At 38.0% G+C, this 27,693-nt stretch overlaps 1 protein-coding gene across 4 annotated transcripts in view; it reads right to left on the bottom strand.

Annotated features, from left to right (window-relative positions):
* The window catches only part of st3gal3a (ST3 beta-galactoside alpha-2,3-sialyltransferase 3a), a 60,391-nt gene that overhangs the window by 14,110 nt on the left and 18,588 nt on the right, over positions 1-27,693 (bottom strand). For all 4 annotated transcript variants that reach the window (XM_055213112.2, XM_055213111.2, XM_055213114.2 and 1 more), the window contains 6 exons: positions 23,771-23,813; positions 17,614-17,706; positions 9,605-9,699; positions 7,140-7,203; positions 6,902-6,997; positions 5,080-5,266 (listed from right to left, as the gene is read on the bottom strand). In XM_055213112.2, coding sequence (XP_055069087.1) covers positions 5,080-5,266; positions 6,902-6,997; positions 7,140-7,203; positions 9,605-9,699; positions 17,614-17,706; positions 23,771-23,813 — 578 coding nt within the window. The remainder of the gene's footprint in view (positions 1-5,079; positions 5,267-6,901; positions 6,998-7,139; positions 7,204-9,604; positions 9,700-17,613; positions 17,707-23,770; positions 23,814-27,693) is intronic.

The raw sequence follows: 27,693 nt of genomic DNA, 5'->3' as shown, positions 1-27,693 counted from the left end.
CAGGGCCGGGTAAGGGCTGGAGTTTTTGGCCCGTGCAGATGTGGTGCATCACGGTGCGATGTGTAATGTATTTGCAATCGTGCCCAGGGTGGATTTTTTACAGCAACGTCTTTTCTCTGGAGAAACCACACACGCTTATTTTTTTCTGATTCTATCGTTCCATTAAGCTGTCATACAATCTCAGCTTTAGCGTTGATGGTGAGGAGCTTCCAGATTTCTGCTTTTTTCAGTTTGCAGACATTTGATCGTTGTGAACGTTGATCTGTATTTAAAACGATACACACTATGTTGGCCATCCTCACCATGACACATCTATTACTGAATTGTTTGTGCCTTTTGTTAACAAGAGATGCATTCCAGGAATGTTGTGGCAATGTTACAAGGTCCCCATCCCAAAAGCGATTCCAAGATCAATTACAGGACGTGTTTGCGTTCACATAAAAGACACTCTGGCAATTTTTGTTGTGTGAAATGTGTTTCATGGGACTTGAACCCATAATTTTTGCATTGCTAACGCAAAGCTCCACCAATTGAGCTACAGGATCCCACCCTGTCTTCAAAGTGTTTCTACTCAAATAAATCTTGTCTTTGTAACAGAAACAACTGAATACACCAACAGTTGAACAACAGCAGGTAGTTTATTGACCTTTTACCCACCTGCTCATATTTACTTTTCTTTACTGCATGTTTGAAACTGATTTCAAAGAGCCCACGAGGAGACAAAAGCAAAGGGACGGCAACAACAGCTGACACGACCGAAAAATCCCCGGCAGACCATCGGCTGGTCTAACATCTCACATATGGTGACATTAGTCTGCATTAAGACCACAAAGCAACCGATGATTTAGCTGTTTTGATGCATCATTTGCGACAAGATATCTTGGCCGTTCTTTTGCTTTCAGAAGATGTAGATACCGTTAATTCTGAATTAACAGAGATGAAAGTCTTTCGGGCCGAGAGCTTTTTCAAATGTCTAGAATCGCACGGCAATAAACGCACGCTAAGAAAAACATCTACTTTTCCTCTGACCTCTCAATTATCCTCATCAGTATTTCTGTTTGAATGTTTTGAATAGAGAAGTATCTACTAGACAGTCGGGCTTAAAATCCGCACACTTCAAAACGTTCACCGCATTAACACGATCCGCTTCATTTCATGTGTAAATTGCACCCGTGATTGTAGCATGCAGTAGGACGTGAATTAATGTTCTCATGGATGGATCAGTGAAGGATAATGCTTTCAAAGTGGAAGAGACGTTCAAAGTTACAAACAATTACCTAAAACATAATTTCACAAGGAGGTTTTTTTTGTAAAGTCTGTTTATCATTAGGCAAAATTATGTGAAAATTCTAGCTAAATTGGTTCATTTATGGTTCAGTTTGTTCTGTAAATCACTATTATGGTCGTAAAGGTAATGGGTCTACAGCATGTAAATCTATCTTCACCCGGATCTCTATATAAAACGTCTGACGGGATCCCTTGGAGATTCAAGAGATACATTTCTCTGTACCTACAATCCCAGCTTAGTCCTAATGGCTTCTGCTTGCGATGAGAATTTTAATGAAGCAGGACATAAAGGTGGAAGCACACGTTATCTAAAAGTAAACCGAGCAGGAGTTTTAAAGAATAAAAGAGTCGCTCAAGTTGCCAGTTGTAATGTATGTTGTCTTTCAGGAATCACAGATGTACAATGTACAAAGACGATAAATCTGAGCCGCCAAATGACATTGGGATACAGTGACACAAAATGAACAGATTTCCCACAAGCAAAACGTCTCGTGTTTGTCTTAAAAAAGATCATTTAAGGCAAATATCCTGAAAGTGTGTGATCTGTAGGGGAGGGAATCTTTAGGTATTGCAACACAAAGAATCTCCATGCATCACAATTTTTAGGTGAAGTGCAATTCTAATGTTCGGTTCAGTTTAAAGATTATGGGTGATTCTCACGAAATCCAGATTTAGAAGGTGTCCAGCTATTTTTTAAAAGCCCTTAAAGCCAATGTTTACTATAACCATTATTTTTAGAGGATTTAAAAAATATTTCCTATAGAATTATTAAAATTTTTTAGATTATCATTATCAAAAATTATCATTACCGCAACATGATATTACATTAAATATATGCATTTACAAACTCATGTTTGGGTAATGAGAACTAAAAAGTTGTCTAGGTACTATGACAAACAAAATTTTAACTTTTATCTGGAGAGAAAAAAATAAGAAATGCTTACCTGGTTGCCATCTTGAGTGTCACAGTTAATTATGTCCCTTCCAACAATTTTTTTAAATGTTAGTTCCTTGAGGGCTTAAGCGGGTGATTCTCACGAAACCATTGAAACACCACGGCACTAATGATTTTAGCTTTAAAATGTGTAATATAGTAACATTAAAAAGCATCAGAATTAACACAATACTGTGTTCTACCTTGCACAATGTGTGATTTCAACATAAGAATTTATAATTGGAAATGTTATCTCATTTTCTGCTGAAATTCTCATTACCGCAATGTGTCCGGCTGTGTTTGAACATGCGTTGTGTTGCAATTTAATCAAATTAACACAAAAATATTAAGAAAAAAAATAAATGGATGTTTTGCTAGACTACTTTAGATGACAGAAAAAATATTTACTCAATATTCATGTATAATAATAATGAAGAAAAATTAGGAAAATGATGTGTCCATGCCTGATGTTCTCATCCTCTGCAACACTTTTTGAGAACAGTTTAAGCACACATACAGAATTTTAATAAAGTTTGATTTTGAGTGACCAAGCACATGGACCAGTTACTTCAAGATGGCTACCAGGTAAGATCATTTTTTTACAGTTAATTAGAAATATTGTCTTGTCAGAATGCTTACACGACATTTTGATTATCATTACCGCAACAGATGCTTATTAAATGTTATTTTAATTAATAGAAGCATAATACTTTGATTTTTAATGCATGTGCAGAATCTCCAAATTATGTTCTTTCAGGTTTGTCATGTCATTTTGAAAATATGTCAGTTTTGATGTTTTCTGACTGTTGCGGTAATGAGATTTTTTAGGACAAATTTTTTTAAATTATGTTACAAAAAGTGTTAAATGATAAGTAAAAGTTTTTAAATTAATGTTCCCATTTACTCCAGACTTTGTTTTTCAATGTCTGGTGGGAAAACAAGTAAATTTAAGCAATTTTTACATTTTCATGCTTGACATTTTTAAAACCAAGTTTTCGTGAGAATCACCCAAGCAATGATTGAAAATTGTTGCGGAGGATGAGAAAATTGGTCTTAGACACATTTATATTCCTTATTATTGTCTCTACATTTACCAATGATCACCAAATACCACAGGTTTCTTTACTGTAAAAGCTTAGCGCCGCGCAGCGCCGTAAAAAAAAAAAAAAAAAAAAAATATATATCGAACACATTGCTTTCTATGAGTATACGCACACCGGCGCCGACAGGTGGCGCCTGTCCGCGCGGCCCAGCTACGACTCAGGAAGTTGCTCAAATCCCTGTCGCGCCACAAAGCGCCACTCACATAGTTTAACATTAAATAACAACATATGTCCCAAATTATTAACAATTAACATTGGCAGCTAACATATATTTGGCATTTTGAAGTAGACGCTATTTGAGGAAGTTTGCACTATTTAATGTGCACTTCCGGTTCTACAATACATCTGAGTTCTCCTAGATGCGACTCGATGCGGCGCTGAGCTGCGCATCCGGTGTGCGACCCCCTTAACATGCACTGAAGCTTTTTATTTTATAAATTTTTTTATCATAAATATTTCCTTGTCAAAGAACGCAAATCCAGTCATGGACACGTTATGGTAATGAAAATGTTCCCCTTAAATGTGGAAAAAAATCTAAATTGGTTTGTATGATGTCATTTGAAATTATGTGCAAAATAGTACATGAAGAGATGTAACTGTGCTTCTTATTACGATAGCATTTACTTTTATTATCAAAATGTTTCATGACACCTCCAAGTCTAATTTTGTGAGAATCACCCTGGCATATTTTGACCTCTGTGCCACACAATGTACCCTAATTCTGATTATACATTTTTGTGTATTTTTCCAGAAACATAATCTTCTTCACAAACCGGAGAGATGCATTCAAAAAATCGACACGTTTGAAAACACAATCCAGCTTTACATAACCAGCTGCATGCCAGTGGCATTTATTACAGTGTTGCGACCTGGGAATCCTAATAATGTGCAAACGTCCTTGAGCTGAAGTAGAGTCCACTTTCATCATGGGAGAAAGTCCTCAAACAAAAACGAGGACAGATGTGTCTGTGTCATTGTGGAAATAACTCGCATAAAGAGCTGTTTGACCAAAGCCGAACCTGAAGATAAGGCGGCCATTCTCCAGTTCGGACCACACAGCTAAGCAGATAATTGAGTTTCTGTCAGTCACCTGAAGAAACGCTACATTGCCCATCACACAAAAGACTTTAGCCTCACGCACAGTTGTATATCAAAGATGAAAGAAACACAAAACCAACCTCCTTCTACACTCTTCTCCATTGGACATCTCTCCAGTTTATACCCGTGCTCCAAATCGTGCTTTTAGTTACGACTGTGCTATGTGTTTAATCTAATCTCATTTACACTATATGGGACAATCCCTTAAAACACACTTTTGTCACATTTCACCCTAAAATCAAATGGAAAAAGCAAGACGTGACTGCTTGCATATCATCTGCAAACACAATATATTGAGTAGGGTCATTTTTGCACTAAGGTTTCTCCAGATATGGAAAGCACCTGAATCCCCCTTATTTTGAGTCATGAAAGCTGACAAGAATATGTCCAGATCATATTCCACTGACTTATACAAATACAAAGGTTAAAACTAATTGTGAATAAATTATAAGTTGATGTGATCAATGTAAAAGTCAGAAACCTTTTCTTATTTCTTTAAAAAAAAACATAAAACATGGGACAAGTGTTTATTGTGCTAAGAAAAAAAACTGTGCACACCATACTGCCCCCTACTGGTATATGTATTACCTGTCAGTGTCTTACTTAGTTTGTGTCTGATATCTTAACAGGCATTAATTCAAGTAAAATCGGTCTTACCATTTTGTCCCTATACACAATTTGACGTAGCCATTTGAAGTCCACCGGTTTGAAGGCGGAGAGGACAAAAAGTGAGTTCTTCTCGTAACGCTCAAGTTTCTGGATGGTTCCCTCAGGGTAGGTGATACGCATGGTGGTCTTAGAGCCCACGTCTTTCTCGAACCCGCTGACTGGAGCTTCGTTTAGCCTAAATTCATTGGACAAACACATGGATTTCAATTCAAAACGAAATGGACCGTAGTGTGCTTTAAGATTTCTGGTGTTACATGATTCATCTGTACATTGCTTGTTTTCTCTAATATCTATTTTAGGCCAAAGGTCTCTCATTTTTTAAACCCTTCCCTTCAATTACCTTATATGTGGTTCATCCCGCTATAAAAACCCTAGATTTAAAGGATTAGTCAATTTTCTTAAAAAAAAATCCAGATAATTTACTCACCACCATGTCATATAAAATGTTGATGTCATTCTTTGTTCAGTCGAGAAGAAATTGTTTTTTAAGGGAAAATATTCCAGGATTTTTCTCATTTTAATGGACTTCAATGGACCCCAACACTTAACAGTTTTAATAAAGTTTAAAATTGACGTTTCAAAGGACTCTAAACAATCCCAAAAGAGACATAAAGGTCTTATCCTTATTTATTTATTTTTGACAAGAAAAATAAAAAATATGCACTTTTAAACCACAACTTCTCTTCCAGCGTGATCTCACGTAATTGTGTAATAACGTCAAAAGGTCACGTGTTACATATATAAAACGCACATTTGCGGACCATTTTAAACAATAAACTGACACAAAGACATTAATTAGTATCATTCAACATTCAACAACGTCGGAACGGTCCTCTTTCTCCACACTTGTAAACACTGGTGCGTAGTTTCGCAAACATCATCTGTGACCTCTTGACATGATGACATATTAAACATATTAAAAGAGCATATTTTTTATTTTTCTTGCAAAAAATGACAATCGTTTCGCTAGATAAGACCCTTTTGCCTCGTTTGGGATCGTTTAGAGTCCTCTGAAACTCTGTTGAAACTGCAATCTTAAACTACATTAAAACTGTTAAGTGTTGGGGTCCATTGAAGTCCATTAAAATGAGAAAAATCCTGGAATGTTTTCCTCAAAAAAACATAATTTCTTCTCTACTGAACAAAGAAAGACATCACCATTTTGGATGACATGGTGATGAGTAAATTTTTTTTTAAAGAAAATTGACTAATCCTTTAAGGATCTACTCGTTAAAATCAAACCTGACTGAGGGCCGTGGGCCTAAAGTAAATTTTGCTGTGATATATTCAAATTAAAGTTGCCCTGATTCTCCTCATTCATAATTTTTTAATATTTAAAAAATGAATAAGCAAACATTACTCTGTTTATGCACTAACTAACTTCAATGGTAACTGTATCATTTTGAAATCATTTTTAAATTTCCTTTAATCTGTGTGTTACTGCCTCGACCTCTCCATTATTAGCCCATAGAACCCGAGTTTGTTTAGTTTCGTGATGCATACTATACAAGTATGCATGTACTTAAAAAATTATTCACTTTAATTCCTTGCATTTAATTTCCATTAAAATTTTTGTAATGTAACATTTTTTGTTTTATTTGCACATTTTAGAAAATGTTTAATAAGAAATATGAACATTTGCATCATCTACGTTATCTCACGTGGCATGACAGACAAAATTAAAGGCCATTGCAGCCCTAGTTTAGGCACCTCTGATCTAATCGACTGAACTAAACTACATCTGTTGCTTTTCGTCATACGTCACACAACAACACACTTACAATCAGAACCAACATATTTAATAACATACCGTACAACGACGTCATATTCATCGATTTTGGAGCCTAGGGACTTATTAGACAGAATTCCTCCATTACCAATAATAATACACCTCATACAACTCATACTGTAAGAGATAAAGACAAAAATCTGTGAACATTTAAAATTAAAAACAGAAAAATTTACAATATTGTATAATGTATATTCAATGTACAGTATAAGATTATTATTTAGCATGTAGTGATAAATTGCCATAACATAATTATTACCTGTCCAGTTCTGAACCCAGTGAATAGACCTTTGTACCGTCCAAAATATTATCGATGATCTTCTCTATGGGCAAAGAATGTTTTATTATTATTATTATTTTTTAAACAACTTAAATGTGCAATGTTGGACTTTTTGCAACATCTAGTGGTGAGACTGTGAATTGCAACCAACAGCTCACTCCTCCTTTTTCGAAATGCATAGAGAAGCTACGGTAGCCACCACAGGACAAACATTGAGACAGTAATCGTTATTGTCCGAGACAATGTAGTGACAAAACGTGCTCTATAGATCGATTTGTCCGTGTAGGGCTACTGTAGAAACATTACGGCGACTTCCATGTAAGGAGACCCGCGGTGTATGTAGATAAAAACGTCTCATTTTAAGGTAATAAAAACAACACAGTTTATTTTGTAAGGTCTTTATACACCACTAATAATGTAGTTATGTAGATTATATTGCAGTTCTGTCAAGAGATCCTTCTGAAAGTCCCACATTGCACCTTTAAAATAACTAAACAGACAACACTGCATACTAGTATGTTAAACATTTATCATGTAAAAAGCCCACTGTATGCTTATAAACCTGCACAGTATTCAGTAGTACAGTAGTAGTCTGTATGTGGTCTAAATTAAATCAGGCATACTGTTTGGGATGGACAGAATATGAATTGGCACCAGCATGAAGGAATGAAGTATTTCTAAACCAGCACGTCTCACGCTGATATGAGACTTACATCACAGCCTCCAACACATTCAAGTGTGTACTCTACAATATCCACTGCACTATTTTTAGTTCAACCTCAAGGCTGTCTACTGGGAAACTCTGGGTATAATAAAACAGGATTTTCATGTAAAGTCTACAAAAACAAAATGATTGATTTGCATCACTTTAAACACTGCCTGTTTCACACAAGCATGTGGTGGAGTTTGGCAGCGTATCTCATTCTCTCAAATAATCAGACGAAGAATTAAAACTAGTTCATTTCCTGAAATTACAAAACTCAGCGATCATGTTTTTGCAGAGAGTTCTGGAAACTTACTCGAGTCAAAAGATCTATATGGCTCCTTCCATGGAAGTCTAAAAGATTCCCTTGGCTTGTTTTTAAGTCCAGGCAGATATCGTAGTCTAAACACTTTACTAAAAGTAATCGCTCACCTCTCTTCGACAATGCTCAGGGTCACTCCAGGTTTTATTTAAAGTCCCCATGAAATCAAAACTGACAATTCTTATTTTATTTAGAATATTGCAGTGTTCATCAAAACAATTATTTATGTGGGCCATTATTATTATGTTTTTAATTCATGTGCCCTTATAAACTTACTAATCAAAATCTGAAAATTGACTCATACTCTGCTAACCACGCCCCCTCCAACTGTTATGCTACGTACACACCAAACGTGGGGCATCACGTTATTCGCTCTAGATTACTCGCGGGATTTAACTTCGTGTCATGCTAATTTTTCGCTCAAGTAGAATATTTTCAACTTGGCCGATAACGGGTTTGAGGCGAATAGCGTGTGTTTTCGTGGCAAACGCGCCGCCCATAATGCGTCATTCGCATCACCCCACAATTTTCCTCATACGATATTTCATTTCACTCTGAAGTACATCACATTATGAATGTAAAGTAAATCATGACTTTCTGTTCACGGGGACTTTAGATTCCATATTACTTTTGCTATGAAAATAGTAACAATGGTGCTCGTCCCTAACAAACATGACTCGCAACCGCTAATAATAATATTTCAGCAATTAGTTGTGTTTTTATCTCCACATCACATTCAAGTTAACACAGACAACTGTAATTCCTACACAGACATTGAGTTCTCACGCATTAACGTTTCCGCTGCTTGAAAAAGCTCATCAGTTCTGATGTGGAGATGCTGACAGCTCTGTTCTGAAGGTCCCACACCATCTGCTCACTGACCAAAGTGAAGTATCTAAATAGTGTCCGAGAAAAAATCCACCACAAAAGTGGAATTTTGTGATTGAATCAGGCTGGAGGGAAATTCGTCTAAAAACTATAGATGTGATTGAATAGGTGTCACAGGAAAATGGCTTCCACATTACCTGCATAGGACCCTGGTGACTAGTTAGGGCGGACATTACATCTACAAACCATCTGACTAATATTTATGTTTCCTTGAATAAATGAGTTCACTAATTGAATTGAAAAACAGCTTAAGTCAGAATAAATTTCTTTGTTGAGTTGGTTGGGTGGTTTATACAGACTGGTGCTGGTTCTGGTGCTAGCTGATGGACTTCCTTATCAAGTTTTCACATTATGGATAACTGTGCAGAGTTTTCAGTATAATTAAAGCCCAAAATAGTACCATGCGCACAAAACCTGGTATAGAAACCATTTCAAATTAATTTAATAGCACAGAAAGTGAGTTTTTACCAGATCAGTTTTCTAGCTAACACAAAGAAAGTGTTATACATAAACAAACAAAACAAGCAATACCTTGTGTTTTTACTCCGAAGGGAGGTTGGTAACTGCTGATCTTTGACAGACGTTTAAAATTTTTGTCGAGGAACATGGGGGCTGGCTTTAAAAACCTAGCAAAACAAATGAAAAGTGAAAAATTCAAGTTATGACAAGCATGAATGATAAAAATGAAAATCTGTGAATAATAACTACAGTTATGACTCGTGTGTTCTGGATTACCCATAATCCACTGGCTACTGATGTGTTTAAGAGATATCTCTATATATAGTGTTTTAAAGCAAAACCAAACCTATTTCAACCAATTAGCAGGTGTCTGAAGGTGTGTCCCAATTCAAAGGCTGCGACCTCCAAAGGCTGCTAAAGACTAGTAAGGCTGTCCCAATTCGAAGGATGCTTAAAAAAGTGCCTCAAAATGCATCATTCTTTCCTGGAATCCCGAAGGATAAAACAAATAGATCCTTCATGGAGATATATTGCGCGTCTGAAACAACTGGAATATTTAAATATAAACATTTAAAACCTTTGTTCAATAAAAGTGTGTATTTTGCAAAAAAGCAGTATTTGTCACTGTATTATTAATTATATTTTGTATTAACATTATGTCTGCAATACTGTTTATGTTGCGTCAAAATTTTTTGTCACCCCCCAAAAAAATGTTGGTTCCATATTCACTTTAATAAGTCAGAACCTTCTCTGCTGTGACCCGGTGACAGACGTGATGTGAGGGAACAGAAGGTGACGCAGCTATGGATCCTCCATAGGCTAGACCATCTCATTCCGCTTCGTGGGCCTCGATAGCTTGTTCGTGGGCCACGGTAGCCTGTTCGTGGGCCACGGTAGCCTGTTCGTGGGCCACGGTAGCCTGTTCGTGGGCCACGGTAGCCTGTTCGTGGGCCACGGTAGCCTGTTCGTGGGCCACGGTAGCCTGTTCGTGGGCCACGATAGCCTGTTCGTGGGCCACGGTAGCTTGTTCGTGGGCCACGGTAGCTTGTTCGTGGGCCACGGTAGCTTGTTCGTGGGCCACGGTAGCTTGTTCGTGGGCCACGGTAGCTTGTTCGTGGACCTCTGGAGCCGCTTCATGGACCACGATAGCTTGTTCGTGGACTTTGAGAACTGGTTCGTGGACCACGATAGCTTGTTTGTGGACCTCGAAAGCTAGTTTGTGGACATCAATAGCTTGTTCGTGGACATCGATAGCTTGTTCGTGGACATCGATAGCTTGTTCGTGGGCCACGGTAGCTTGTTCGTGGGCCACGGTAGCTTGTTCATGGACCTCTGGAGCCGCTTCATGGACCTCGATAGCTTGTTCGTGGACTTTGAGAACTGGTTCGTGGACCACGATAGCTTGTTTGTGGACCTCGAAAGCTAGTTTGTGGACATTAATAGCTTGTTCGTGGACATCGATAGCTTGTTCGTGGGCCACGGTAGCTTGTTCGTGGGCCACGGTAGCTTGTTCGTGGACCACAATAGCTTGTTCGTGGGCCACGGTAGCTTGTTCGTGGGCCACGGTAGCTTGTTCGTGGGCCACGGTAGCTTGTTCGTGGGCCACGGTAGCTTGTTGGTGGACCTCTGGAGCCGCTTCAGTTCGTGGACCACGATAGCTTGTTCGTGGACTTTGAGAACTGGTTCGTGGACCACGATAGCTTGTTTGTGGACCTCGAAAGCTAGTTTGTGGACATCAATAGCTTGTTCGTGGACATCGATAGCTTTTTCGTGGGCCACGGTAGCTTGTTCGTGGGCCACGGTAGCTTGTTCTTGGACCACAATAGCTTGTTCGTGGACCACGATAGCTTGTTCGTGGACCTCGAGAACTGGTTCGTGGACCTCGAGAACTGGTTCGTGGACCTCGATAGCGGGTTCGTGGACCACGATAGCGGGTTCGTGGACCTCGGAAGCGGGTTCGTGGACCTCGGAAGCGAATTTGTGGATCTCAGAAGCGGGTTCGTGGACTTCGCAACCTCTTAATCCAGCCTTCGAATTAGGAGACAGTTTGACAGTGCAGGGGAAGCTATTTTAAAACTACATGTAAGTAGTTAATTCAAGTCAAGTCAAATTTTATTTATTTGTATAGCAATTTTTTTTTTACAATGTTTCATTGCTTCAAAACAGCTTTACTAAAAAAGACAATAAAAGAAAATCACAGAAAAACAGAGAAATTATTAAATATACTGTATTTGAATATTTAGTATTATTGCAAATCGTATAGTGCCTAATAGATTACAATGAAATAGTATATTCTTTTATTGACTATTAAACTGGAAGTTTTATGTACTCCTCTAACATGTAGTCATTTAATTACAGTGAAGCTACAATGAGAACTACTCAAGAAATTATTTATCTAATTACGATTTAAAGTGTTTAGCACAAAAAAATAACTTGGGGTGACAGATCAATATACACTCAATACAAGGAATAAAACTAGAAAACACTCCAATTAACATAACCAAATTGAAAATGCATTGACCGGCAGCATTTACCTTAATATTTTCTTCAAGATTACATCTAATGTTTTGCCTAACAGTTTAATGAATTAGACCTCCCAACACTATGCAATTAAACACTACACAAATCTGGTGTATTGTAGGTTAACTGCTCTGTGCTTTGTATTCAACACCAACACATATCAATTACACTGCTAATGAGATCCTCTCTCAAGAGTGTCCAGAAACACCTGTGCTGGACCCTGTATTTCACTCGAAACACCCGCGAAACTTCTACCACCATACAAGCACCTGACCTGATACTACTATACACCAAAAACATGCACACGGTTTCATTGCCTCACTAAACAATAGCCGAAAACTTCAGTCATGTTGTACACAGCTGCCCAGGCCCTGGTGTAATATTACTAATGACACAGGTGTTTCAATGCATTACAGTTCCCATGAAGAACACCAAACTCTGGGTCTGTTCACGTCCCAGTTGCTTAAGTGGAGGTGACAGACGGTCCCCTGTTCCTTGCTGGCTTTGACTATCAAACACATCCACTCGTGAGAAAACCCCAATTATCTGGATCACTGCACGCATGTCTACCAACATGTGATCACATATTCATCTAAGTCATAGTTATAATTATAATTTTCACAGGACTATCTTTGATCAAATGCTATGATTAAAGTTATTGATAAAGATTAGCTGTTCAATCAGGTGTGTCAATCAGTTTCTGTTTAGTACAAATACATCTGGACACACTTAATTTTTTATGGTCTCAAATACATTTTAATACTGTTTAAAGCCTTATGCTTAAAAGCTTATAGGCATTAACGGAACATTCACACGGGGCGTTAGCATTAACGCTTCCCATTCACTTTTAATGGGTGACGTCATGCGTTGCCGAAATCTTAATTTAAGCGGCAATGCATGCGTCAGCCAATCAGATCGCCTTATGCAAATAACCTAGGCAGAGCCAGCCAATCACGTTTATGGAAGACCGGAGCATGTGTTGCGGCCACTGTGATTGGCTGTTGGCCATGCTTCAGACAAGCCTTCCGAAGCATTAATGCTTCTTTGCTGTGTGAATGTACGAAAAGGCTGATTTATACTTCTGTGTCGGACCTACACTTTTCCCCTTTAAGCCGTAAGCAACTAGTGTTCGACTGATATATTGCCAAGGTCGATATATCGGCCAATATTTGGATTTTATTATCGGTATCAGGCGATAAATCTTTCCACTTGGCCAATAGATTCTCTGTTGGGGTCATGTTAGCGCATTAGCCTTGTGTTTCAAGATGAACACACTCGAGCCCACGTAGCAACCCAAAGACCACTTGGTGCACAACACCAAAGCATCGTAAGTAACAATAAATACAATTTATCTATAATTATCTATAATGTTTTGCTAGATTAAAAAGAAGCAGTAATTATTTAACCTCATTACAATTTTTGTACAATTTTCGCACTGGACTATACGTTGCGTTTATTTAAAAAATGATTAGAAAAAGTAGAAGAAACATCTTGTTGTGTACATTGTTGGAAAAGCATCAGCAGTGATGGGGTATATAAACAGAGACTTTTGTTACAGTTTAAGTTGTTCCTGAGGGTGGGTTCTAGCAGTCCAATCAGAATGCTTGGGCTCAACGTAGAATTGACGCGTTGTTATATTTTCGGAGAGGTGTGCAGAAGGCTACGCAAAGCTACGTACAAAGGCCTAAGTCTAACACAGAAGTACAAATCAGGCTTTAGGCACAAATTAGCCAAGGCCATGAGTCAATCCAAGAGTTAATATTGATTACTGATAATACAAAAAGTTTCAAGACAGATAAGAATTATGCGTGTCTGGTCATTTTTCTTAATTTACCAGCCATTGAAAAGTTAATTTTGGTTCTCGTGTGCGACACATCAACTCACCCTGGATTTCCAGAATTAAAAGTTTCATTCGCACAGTGGAAGTTTTGGAAAAGTTGGAATTGGATTAAAATATAAAAAGAACGGAGCAAACTAAAACTGATGTGGTGTGACAATGCAGTTCATCTTGTACTTGATTTTTAGGCATTAAATCTTTCCGTGTAGTTTTTGGCTATCGCTAGTATTTGGCTGACTTTGTGCATTTATTTAAGGTCAGATGTAAATGGGGTCCACAGTCACGTTCACCAATGCGTGTTAGATGCTAATTATACAGCTAACTAGATGTTACAGGGTTAGTGTCTTAACAAACATTGAAGATGTCATGGTCTATTTACTGTAGTATTCCCATCTGAATCCACTTAGTGCCGAGAGGTTCGACATCAAAATCAGACGAACCTAAGTCACGTGATCTGGGCCTCAACCCCTTGTTTTACATTAATAAAACTATTTCTTCAGTAAGACGTTTTTGAGTAACTACAAAGACTAATGATTTTCAAAAACAGAGAAAGACACCTAAAATAAAAGTTAAGAATCTGCATGCGTTAAGGTATTGATTCGTCATCTAAAGGAATCTGATTGTTACTTAACTGTGGTTTATATTGACCTCAAAAGGTTTCAGCAGAAATCCTGTGGCTTGGCGAAACCTTTTTGTGTAAGTCATGTGAATCACAACCTTTGCTTTCTCACGCAATGGGAGTTTAGAAAAGCACAACAGGCGGACTCAAAAAAGACCTGCATTATGTCTGAGCTCTGTGGTCATTGAGCATCTTTAATGCACAGAGGATAAAAAGAGCTTCCACGGTGAGAAATCTTTGCAAAATATCAATTATTTACAAAAGAGGAGAAATATCTTTTTTTAGCTACTTTTGACTTTCTCTCATGAGAACTGCATGCAGAAACATCTTTACTGTGTAATGGGTTAAATAGCATCATAGCATAGTGCTCCGTTCTTACTGTATAAGGGCAAAACTGCAAGAAGGAAGCACAAGTCTTTTCTCATTCACATTTTCAGAACTGGAGCATCAGGTGTTGTTCCTCAAGATCTGAGGTCAGCTAAATTAAAGATCTATTTATTGTTAGGCTATTTAATGTCATTAATCTGATTCTTTTTAATATACTATTCCACTTAAAGACATATCAGTATGATTTCTGTAAAGCTGCTTTGAAACAATGTGTATTGTGACTATACGTAGACTAAAGACATCAAACATGTGTGGTTTTAAAATAGATTAAGTAATTCTTCATGCCAAAAAACAGGATGTCTGTATCTGAATATAACTTGTTGTTATAACGAACTTTATGAGTTTTAACAGTTAGATTAGACATGGAGTGAGAACAGATGCAGAGTGAGATCAGATGCAAAGTTAGATCATATGGAGAGTGACACAAGACATGGAGTGAGAACAGATAAAGAGTGAGATCAGATGCAAAGTTAGATCATATGAAGAGTGAGATCATATGGGGAGTGACATAAGACAGGGAGTGAGAATAGATGCAAAGTGAGAACAGATGCAGAGTGAGATCAGATGCAGAGTGAGATCATATGGGAAGTGACATAAGACAGGGTGTAAGAACAGGTAAAGAGTGAGATCAGATGCAATGTTAAAAAACAGATAAAGAGTGAAATCAGATGCAAAGTGAGATCATATGGGGAGTGACATCAGATGCAGAGTGAGAATAGACAGAAAGTGAGATAAGATAGAAAGTGAAATAAGGAAGTGAAATCAGATGTGGAGTGAGAGCAGATACGGAGTGAGATCAGATAGGGAGTGAGATCAGATGGGGTGTGAGATTAGACATGGAGTGAGAACAGATGCAGAGTGAGATCATATGGGGAGTGACAGGATGGGGAGTGAAATTAGACGTGGAGTGAGATCAGATGTGGAGTGAGAGCAGATACGGAGTGAGATCAGATGAGGAGTGAGATCAGATGAGGAGTGAGATCAGATGGGGTGTGAGATTAGACATGGAGTGAGAACAGATGCAGAGTAAAATCAGATGCAAAGTGAGATCATATGGGGAGTGACATCGGATGGGGAGTGAAATTAGACAGGGAGTGAGACCAGACAGGAAGTGAGATAAGACAGGAAGTGAAATCAGATGTGGAGTGAGAGCAGATACGGAGTGAGATCAGATGCAAAGTGAGACAAGACAGGAAGTGAGATCAGATGTGAAGTGAGATCATATGGGAAGTGAGATTATATGGGAAGTGAGGTCAGACAGGAAGTGGTAAAAGACAGGAAGTGAAATAAGATGTGGAGTAAGAGCAGATACAGAGTGAGATCAGATGCAAAGTTAGATCAGATGTAGAGTGAGATCAGATGCAGAGTGAGATCATATGGGAAGTGACATAAGACAGGGTGTGAGAACAGATAAAGAGTGAGATCAGATGCAATGTTAGAAAACAGATGAAGAGTGAAATCAGATGCAAAGTGAGATCATATGGGGAGTGACATCAGATGCAGAGTGAGAATAGACAGAAAGTGAGATAAGATAGAAAGTGAAATAAGGAAGTGAAATCAAATGTGGAGTGAGAGCAGATACGAAGTGAGATCAGATAGAGAGTGAGATCAGATGGGGTGTGAGATTAGACATGGAGTGAGAACAGATTCAGAGTGAGATCATATGGGGAGTGACAGGATGGGGAGTGAAATTAGACGTGGAGTGAGATCAGATGAGGAGTGAGATCAGATGGGGTGTGAGATCAGATGGGGTGTGAGATAAGACATGGAGTGAGAACAGATGCAGATTAAAATCAGATGCAAAGTGAGATCATATGGGGAGTGACATCGGATGGGGAGTGAAATTAGACAGGGAGTGAGATCAGACAGGAAGTGAGATAAGACAGGAAGTGAAATCAGATGTGGAGTGAGAGCAGATACGGAGTGAGATCAGATGCAAAGTGAGATAAGACAGGAAGTGAGATCAGATGTGAAGTGAGATCGTATGGGAAGTGAGATTGTATGGGAAGTGAGGTCAGACACGAAGTGGTAAAAGACAGGAAGTGAAATCAGATGTGGAGTAAGAGCAGATACAGAGTGAGATCAGATGCAGAGTGAGATAAGACAGGAAGTGAGATCAGACGTGGAGTGAGATCAGACGTGGAGTGAGATCAGACGTGGAGTGAGATCAGACGTGGAGTGAGATCAGACGGGGAGTGACATCAGACGGGGAGTGACATCAGACGGGGAGTGACATCAGACGGGGAGTGACATCAGACGGGGAGTGACATCAGACGGGAAGTGGGATAAGACGGGAAGTGGGATAAGACAGGAAGTGAAATCAGATGTGGAGTGAGATCAGACAGGAAGTGACATCAGATGTGGAGTGAGTTTAGATCCAGAGTAATATCAGATGCAGAGTGAGATCAGACAGGAAGTGACATCAGATGTGAAGTGAAACCACATAAAGTGAGATCAGATAAAGAGTGAGATCAGACAGGAAGTGAGATTAGATAGGAAGTAAAATCTGATGTGGAGTGAGAGCAGATACAGAGTGAGATCAGACAGGATATGACATCAGATGTGTAGTGAGATCATACGGAGGGTGACATCAGACAGAAAGTTATGTGAGATGCAGAGTGAGAACAGATGTGGAGTGAGATTAGGCAGTGACTGAAATCAGACGCAGAGTGAGATCAGATACAGAGTGAGATAAGATGAGGAGTGAGATCAGCTTACTTTGGATAGATTGAGGTCATCTTGGCCTCCGTGAAACCTGGTTTACACTCGCCTTTACTGAGATTACCATATTTATACTGGAGCTCCAGGGGTCTGTGAACCAATGACAGAGACAGATCATGAGTTAGAAGAAAAGGAGACAGTGGAAAAACCTGAGGATGAGAGAGCCATTTAAGAACCTAAAAACATTTTGACACTTACTGTAAATCACATTCATGAATGCACAATGTAAGAATGTCTTTGAATTAGAAAACAAAATATGATGCTAAACTGTGTACTTCTCGTAGCTATAGTGTAAGCGAGTGTTAAATTACCCACAACTGCATATTAGTGGGTTCCACTACTTTTTACTAATTACTGATTTATTTTTGTATATCAATTAATTAACTTAACCCCACATATGAACTAAATATTTGGAGTAGTCTCTAAAGAAAAATGGGGGCCGAAGAAAATTAGCAGAACGATTGGATTACATTAATGAGCTCATATTCTGGGTGACAAGACATTAATACTTTAAACATTCTTGATGATTCTGACATGTACTCGTTTATATTTTAAGAAATATGGCATTATGTGAAAATATATGAATCCAGTGGTGTATGGCTCATGATAAATGTTATCAGTTATATCAATTATACGAACATATACCACAGGGCTGTTGAATGCTTTATTCTGATTGGTTAAGAAATGTTCCATAGGTGTTGATTTATTTTATTTTCTATAAAATGCACACCTGACCTGTCAAATATCTTAAAATAACCCCCAGACCAATGTTTGTGGTAACCATTGTATAAACAAAATAATTGACTTATCAATCTGTTAAGCACTGTGGGCAGTTTTACTAGCCTTGTGAAACTAAGTATTTATGAATGTTATGTTCCTACACCAAATATATATATATCAAATACATAAAATAATTTTTGTGCTTTAGTAGTTATCGCCTAATTCATATTACATTAGGGCTGCATAGCGATTAATTGTGACCAATCGTTTGCAGAATTAAAGTTTTTGTTTACATCATATATCTGTGTGAACTGTATATAATAATTCTGTATATACAAGTACACACACATGCACGTATATGTTTAAGAAATATTTATGTGTGCATATAAATTTCTATATTTATATATAATTTACATTATATATAAATAATGAATACCTAATATATAAAACATTTTTTACTTAAAACTATACATGCATGTGTGTGTATTTATTTTTAAATAATTATTATACACACACATATACGATGTAAAAATACCTATTCTGCGAACGATTAGTTGCGATTAATCGCTATGCAGCCCAATATTACATACAGTTTCGGAATATGTATTAATTACATATTTAAATACAGTAATAGTAATTATTTAGGCGATTATGTAAAAGAAATTGTGTAAAAGTAATACTTAGTGAATGAAGTTGAATGAATTATATTATATGTCTTTATTGTCAAATTTAACAAACAAAAAAACAAATGTGTATATACAATAGTTCACACAGGTGTCCAAGCAGGTGTTGGTCATGACCTATGGACATGTTTCACTAACATTTAAAGCGACACCATGTAATTTTTCAACCTTCATAATAAATTTTCAAGACCCTTGTGATAGTACATCGACTTTAAATAGGTTGAATGACATGTCTACTATAGCCTGACAGGGTCTGTATCGGTTTACTCGTACTTTAAAACTTAGGGCTTCGGGTAGTAACCAGAGCACAAAAAAACTACAAAACTCGATTTGCTTTACGGCATACGTCACTTCCTCCACACAATTTTTTTTAACGTGAATTTTGCTGGAGGCTACTTAAGGAGTGTAGAGAGCAACTTCTATTATGTGACTCCGTGGCACTGTGTAAGTGTCACGGACCTATGCAACGGGGGACCCGGGTTCGATTCCGCTTTAAGGCAATTTTTTTATATAAACTCACAATCTTGATTCATACATAAATGCGATCTTCTTTATAAATGACGGCGATTATCTTGCATATAGTTCCCTGTATTCAGATGCTGCATTCACGTGTTCACGTATTTACCTTTCTTTTACTGTCTATGGTATTTACATTCCAATCCAGGATGCTATAGCATTCAAACCTGCTCAAACTCACACAGTGTAAAACCAAACCCTATTCATTCACCAAACCTATTCATTCACCAATCAGATCCGAGTGTTTCTCTCTTCCTCATTTGCTGCGTTCCGTTGTAACTCGCGTGACGTAATACAAAGCGGCAGACGTTAACACATCGGTTTACTTGCATTTGGAGCAACAGTTTTCACACAAAAGACAGGAAAAACGAGCGCCATTGCGGAAAATCCTGGTGGCAAGAGAGAGAGGGACGATGCAACAATATGTGTTTCGAAAAAGGCAAGGAAATACTATTTGAGATACCTGGTTGTTTCTGAATTAGAAGGCTGCAGCCTCCGGAGGTCAAATATGCAGTCTGCATACGTCATCAAGCCTGGTTTATTAAGGTAAACTGAGCATTAGATTCGCAAGTCATAAGCATACTGCAACAATTTACGATTTACTAAGTATAATAGTCAACTTATAATTGTTAATATTCTAAAATAAGACAGTCTTGATGACGTATGCAGCTTAGAAATACGACATCCAGAGGCTGCAACCTTCAGATTGAGAAATGGCTTCTGCCACGAGTTCCTCATCAGAAAGTTGTATTAACATGACTGCGTTTCTCCCTGATGCCTCAAAATGTTGATCGTTTAGCGTTTTAAAGGTTTAGTTTTTAGTTTAGTTTTAAGGTTGGCCAGTTCTTTTCCTTTGCGACAGTGCTGCGGCGCTTGTGGCCACTAGGGGCGCTAGGCGTGAAAAATACATGTCTAGCGCCCCCTAGTGGCAAAAAAGTTCTGCTGTGTCCCTTTAACAAACGTGTCCAAATACTTTGTAAATTAAATGTGTTGCTTTATCATTGAAACAACTATTTTTCATAAATTTGGATTGAAAATGGTGTTTTAATTGCAAGCGAATTCATACTGTACATGTTTTTTCGTTAAAAAAATTTGCAGGTCACAAGGATTTACTTTTACACCTCTTATAAATGATCCTTGTTACCAAATTTGAACACCTTTGTGAAATAAACATAAAACATATATATACACTAATTCAATAGCAAATATGATTGCAAGTAAAACGAACACATAATAACAAAGTCAATGGAGTAAGTGAAGAAAGTTAAGGCCGGATTTATTTAAAATGAATGAATTTAGATAAAATGCTTGCCAGTAAAATTATCATCCAGAAAACCAGACTTCAGATGGGAATCTAAACCCCTTCATAAGGAAGAAAGTGGCCAGAAGGGAAAGCAGCTGTGATGTCCTCACGAAGGATGTACAAGGATAAATGCTGCTCTATAAGACATCTGACATGAGGTTGAGTTTATGTTAAAAGCTGCAGCCAGAATAAACCCACTAATTCACAAGGCGGCAAATGGAAACTTGCTGGCGAGTTTACATGAATACTGTGAGTGCCGGACATAAAAAGATGACTTGCTGACAGTGTCATTTATACAGGTGGGGGTTAATGGTAATAGGAGAGGCCGTCTCATGTTTTTCTTCTAGTAAACGGACCTCCTGTATAGATACAATCACGACTGTGAAATCGGACATGACTGGGTGAGAGCTGTTGGGTGCCAAGAGATCATTAATAAAAAAGGCTTTAGGGCTCCATTCATTATTTTAGCAAAGCGAAGTTCAAATAAACAACAAGACAAGTTATTAAGAGAGAAAAATCGCTGGACGGTATGGGACAAAGTGAACCCACACATGTACACATTTCAGCTCTGTTCCAATCTAGTGAGCAGTCTTGCGGTCTACTGCCTACATAGGAAGCTAACTTTTAAAATCTGTGTCAGTTCCGAAAATTAAAGTCAGTTTTGAAAATTGTTTCTGAACACATTATAAATGTTAGAAATGTATTGTTGAAACACGTTGTAAAGACTGTGAACACAATTCAGTACTAAATAGGAGTCACACCATTTTTCTACATTTCTACATTTACATTTCTACATACGTGTTCAGGATTATTTGGGCGGGGCTAAAATGGTGGCTTGATGACACACTGGAGCCACTAAGCATGGCTCCACCCCTAACACAATCATGAGCATCCATTCAGGTTGTAGCGGTATTCAAATTTGAGAGCGATGGCAGCTTTACAGTGAGTAGGCGTTGTTTCAGCACAGACACCCCCCCCCCCAGCGTTTAAAAGCAGAGAAACATTCCTGTTTTTCCTAAATTTTGATTACTTATTTTATTTATTTGCCATTATTTTAATCATTCAAATTTGGCTGGGTGGTTAATATCACATTTGTCTTTGGTGTCACAAACTGAGAACACATTTAATAACAGAATTTACATGGACTTTAAGCATCCTGATCTCACGAATTTCTGTGTTACAGTCGCAGAATATTTTGCTTATTTATCCGTGTCATTGTCACGGATCTCCACATTTTTCTATGTCCGTACCACAGACTTTCCTTTCCGTGTCAGTTTAATGCATTGGTTACTCAATTGTTTTTCCTATTTTCTTACAATTGTCGCTTAGGATTGGGGTTAGAACGACTTTGTTACATAAAATGACATCCCTACGCCAAACCCAACACTGGACACGCAGCTCAGCCCCGGCGCTGCGTCGCGTCTAGGACAACTCGGGGGTATTGTAAACTGGAAGTGCACATTAAATAGCGCAAGCTTAGTCAAATAGCGTCTACTTTAAAATGCAAAATATACGTTAGCACTTAGCAGCCAATGTTAATCGTTAATGATTTGGGACAAATATGATGTTATTTAATGTGTAACTATGTGAGTGGGGCGACAGGGATTTGAGCAACTTCATGAGTCAAAGCTGAGCGCCGCGGACAGGAGCCACCTGTCGGCGCCGGTGTGCGTATACTCATAGAAAACAATGTGTTTGATTTTTTTTTAGAACGCCGTTGCGCTGCGCTGAGCTGCGCGTCTGGTATCCGACCCCCTTAACCCTAACCTCAGGCGACAATTGTTTAAAAATAGTATAAACCAATAGTTAAAGTGACATCCTAACCCAAACCCCCAATCTAACCCCAAACCCAAGAGAAAATGGTTTAAAAATCGGAAAAACATTCGAGTAACCAATACGTGAAACTGACACGGAAAAGAAAGACCGTGGTACGGACACGGAAAAATGCGAAGATCTGTGACAATTACACGAATAAATGAGCAAAATATTCCGTGACTATACCACGGAAATTTGAGATCAGGTTTCTGTAAGACACAAATCCATATGACATATAAAAGTTTCACACGTAAAGTGCACAGGTGACACGACTGCTAAGCTTACAATTCAAATTACAATGACAATTTTTATCTGATCAAAATTAATCAAGATTAAATAACATACTAAATAACAACTTTAATTTATATTTAGTACATTTATAATCAACATCTCACTCGCTTCATCTGCCTTCTTGAGTGAATTTCGCAATCATTGCAGTCACAGACTATATTTAATACGGACATAGTGTCGCTGACATCACCTGTAGGTTTCCGAAGCATTTTTGAAGCCCAAGGTGCCATTGCCATCACCGAAAATGGGCAAAGAGGCGAAACGTGGGTGGAAGAAAGGTGCCTGGTTGCTGAAACCACATCTGCAAAGCTTAACGGTAGTGACAGCAGTGGCAATTCACCTGTCACTCAAGTGGCCACGCCCTTAATTATGCAGAACTTCAAGGCTTAATATAATTCAAACAGATGAGTTAAAAAATAATTCACCCCCCTTCCAGTTGTCATGAAGGGCAAAATTAGCTATATAGACCATAAACACTTTTTTGTACCAGGCTGTAAAACATGTATTTCTGATGTAAAGTTGCGCATTGTAAAATGGGGGGTCTATGTCTCTAGTGGTCAAGCGATGAATTGCAGTTTAACTCACTTCCGTGTTGGCTTTATGAGAGAGCACTGAAGGTTGTCCCTTGATTGCAATGCATTACAAAATGAAATTCACCGTGAATAATACATATGAAGCTATATTTGGACATAATTATGCTGTCTAGCTCTCCAAATCAAGTGCACGCCTATAACTCCATCAACTGGCATTATAACCAGGCAGCTAACTAGATAATGGAACAGATCATAATCTAGCAGAACCACAGGATCAGTAAGGCATTACTTACAGTTTTCCGTCAAGCTTGTGGAGGAATCCCTGGTTGTCGTACACTAAAGAGAGAAGAAATATTAGACATCAACATTTTATACTCCATGTTACTTTTATTGCCCCAAAAGGAAGAATTACCCGGTAAATGTTGTTAAGTGAAGCAGGTTATAAAGGGAGAGAAATTATTTGAACAAAGAACAAAAGAAATGTGAGAAGCTGCTTACGGTCGGCCATCGAACGTAAACAATACGGGTATGACAACCAGTGCCAGGGAAGTATTAAACTAAACATTCAGTTGTATGCACCGTGAGGAGAGTCGTTAAATCAAGTTAAATTTATTTTATAGTGCAATCCACAGCTGACCAACCTTTGCAAAGCGCAAAAGAGTTTGGTTATAATATATTACAATATAAGTGAAGGATAATTTACTATAATAAAATAAATCCTAACACTCTGAAGGAGTTTATTTAACAGTAATGGTTGGCAGACTGTACATTAACCGGCTAATTACAAAGTTACCAAATAAATAAATAAAATGATGAATAAATCATTTTAAATTTTGAGAAAAAATGGGTACCGATTTGAAAGATATGAAACTAGTAAAGTTATTAAACATACAAATGAGAAATGACCAATCAGAATCAACTATTCCAACATCATGTAATAAAAGATAAACAAACGTCCATTACTACGTGTAAATGTCATGTGTGAATAATAGGTCAGCTGTTAGAAATACTAAACATAAAACCAAGAACATAAAGATATCCTTCTCTTGATTTATACGTGAAACTTCATACTGTATAGTTCACTGAACAAAATCACAACGTTTTATTGTTATAACCCACAAAGACTGACATAACGTCATCAGCAGATGTGGATGGCACAAGCAACAAAAGTAATAGTTCCTAAAAACAGGAGACAAAAATAAATGCTAGAAGCACCACCTGCCTAAATAGGAAAAAAACTCAAATTAAACATAAATCAGCAGTTTCAATCCATTGTGTTTTGGTAATGTGATGTGTTTCTTAGAAGCAGAAAAATGAAAGGCAGGACTATATTTAATCCATTTGAAAAAAGTGAATTGTAAAAGTGGGCATCTTTTTCAAAGTGGATCAAGACCTGAATGTAAATGTTGGAGGGAATTGTAAGCTCGGCTTCGGCTTGGAGATGTTGGCTGAACAGGAAAGTTGTTTTAGAGGTACTAAAGGTAAATGTGCAGGATAAATGAAGTGCTGCATTAATGCAGAGATTGAGATAGCAGTGACGTTGCATTAGATGATGCAGCAGCTGCGACAGGATTTAAGTTGAAGAGCAGAAATTTCAAAGATCACTGTGCTTCTGTCAGCAACCTGCCTGCTATTTCTCCCAAAATAAAGAAATATATATGTTACATCAGCGGCCTATCCTACTTGCCACCCTTAAGCTAGAAGTATAGTCCTGTTTTTTACGCATAAGTAAGGGTCTGCATACAGTGACACAATTTTCTGTGCTGATCAACACAGATTCAGACAACAGACCTCATTAACCCATAATTTATTTTTGTACTAATGTGTATCTCCATTATTTTTTGTACATTACTTAAAAGCACACCCAGATCAGTTTTTCCCAATCCAGTCCTACGTGGCACCCCTCCCAGGATGTTTTAGATGTCTCTACATATAAAACACCTGATTTAACTTGGCTTGGTAGTGTGTTAATTAGGGAGACATTTCCAAAATTCTGTAAGGAAGTTTATTAGCTGAATCAGTTCTTTCATATGAGGAAAGAAATAAAACGTTGGGTACTGAATTGGGAAACACTGACCTAGAACACTAATTTTTGTACTCATTTATGAAAGACGTGTTATGTAACAGTAAAGTGACTGTAACCCTCACACCCTCACTTACAACCACATTAAATGAAAAGTCCACGTGAACAGGAAGTTGCGATCGACTTCCGTATTGTTACTTTCAAAATGAAACAGAATATCACATGAGAAAAATAGTGGCCGTGGCTTGTGTTTTCAACGAATGTGAATGGATTGGATATAGAAAAGTAGGCGTTCCATCCGGAAATGGAACTTGCAGCAGACTGACATTTAGGGCTGTGACGGTGGCAGTTTTTTACGACCACGGTGGTAATGCACAAATTTACCGCTGTGGTGCGGTGGTTATAGATTGTGTGTGAGTGTGTGTGTGTGGGGTGCATGCGCGTATGTGCACGTGCACATTGATGCATATAGGTCTTATACATAATGAATACATATATTTTAAAATATACAAATGTAAACGAGAATCAGATATACACTGTAAAAAAATTCTGTAGAAATTGCAGCTGGGTCGCCGGTAACTTAAATTTAAATTTATGTTATTTACAGTACTTGCAACATTTTGTTTAAAGTTAAATGAACATTAAACATTTACAAGTCTTTGTCTTTACAGAGTAAAACTAAAAAAACAGCATCAAGCAAAACATTCTGGGAAACAAAATCTGAAGCAAAAATCAGAAAAAGATTGATGATGATTTCTGGTTCCAAGACTGCTTTGCATGAGGCTGTTATTGTTTAGCTTTATTCTGTAAAGATAAAGACTTGTTAATATTTAAAATTTATTTAACTTTGAACAAACTCTTGCCAGTAAATAACATAAATTTAAATCTACGGTAAATTACAGGCAACCCAGCTGCAATAACATTGTAATTTCTACGGATTTTTTTACAGTGTACAGTTCTTAACAAACGTGCGTGTTCATAGGCGCCAAATTCTTTCTCCGCCGGTGTGTGCTTGTCATAGCGTCAAGCTTAGCAACGAAAGACGCTCTGAAGCGCCACATGCTTTGAAGAGGAGGAAAGCAGTGCGGTCACGTTTTCCGCGTGGTATTAGACACAACATGTGAAGTAAATGTGAAGCAACTGTGCGTACATGCTTTGCCATTTCGGTGGCTGCTTGAGCCGAGCCCAGGAGGACCCAGGGATTATCAATGTTTCCTGCGGAGGTCGCATATGCAAGCTGTATATGTCATCTAGCCCAGTGGTTTTCAAACTGGGGGCCGGGGCCCCCAGGGGGGCCGCGAGATGGTGCCGGGGGGCCCCAGTTTTATGATATTTTATGAAATACATTCATTTATCATAAATTCTGTTTAATTAAACCTAAAAAAAAATAAGGCTACTAACCAAAAGAACTACTTTTTTGTATAATTTAATGTTTTTTTTTTAAATTAAAATGTTGAGTTTTAGAACAGTTTTTTGTCACAAATTTTCTTTGGGCAGCCGCGAAGGAATGCACCATACACAAGGGGGGCCGCACGCTGAAAAAGTTTGGGAACCACTGATCTAGCCTATTATTTTCAGACATTTGCAAGTCATAAGCATATTACAACAATGTATGATTAACAAAGAATAATAGTCAACTTTATAATTGTTAATGTTATGAAAAAAGACTTACAAATGCGACCTCCGGAGGCTACAGTCTCCGGAATGAGAAAGGGACAATATCTTGCCTCATTGTTCCGCCCCCAAACCACCTGGTCATCACTGATATCAATTGCCTTCCCTTGCAAATAGCGCATTAACTCCACGTCTGCTGGCTGTCTGCGTTAACACGAACATGAAGACATCTCACTGGGCGAGATTGTACTTTATATTTTTCATAATTTGTGACGTGCACACCACCGCAGGGTAATTACAACCGTCCCAGCCCTACTGACAGTTTGAATAGGCGGGGAGCCGTCTAACTGATGTCATTAAAGAAGGATCGCAGAAGTACATTTTCAGATTTTGATTAAAGTTTAAGAGGCAACATGAACAACAAAAATGACCAACACGGATAAATTGTTTATAACGAACACTACAATATTTCCTAAAAAAATACCAATTGTCGGGTTTTGATTTCATGGGGACTCTAAATATAGCATCCACCCTAACTAGAGGGTCTATTAAAGTGATAGTTCACCCAAAAATGTAAAT

This window comes from Misgurnus anguillicaudatus, chromosome 8, assembly GCF_027580225.2.
Source record: "Misgurnus anguillicaudatus chromosome 8, ASM2758022v2, whole genome shotgun sequence".
NCBI lineage: Eukaryota > Metazoa > Chordata > Actinopteri > Cypriniformes > Cobitidae > Misgurnus > Misgurnus anguillicaudatus.
The sequence above is the reverse complement of the archived record's forward strand: the minus strand, read 5'-3'. Positions and strand labels throughout refer to the sequence as shown.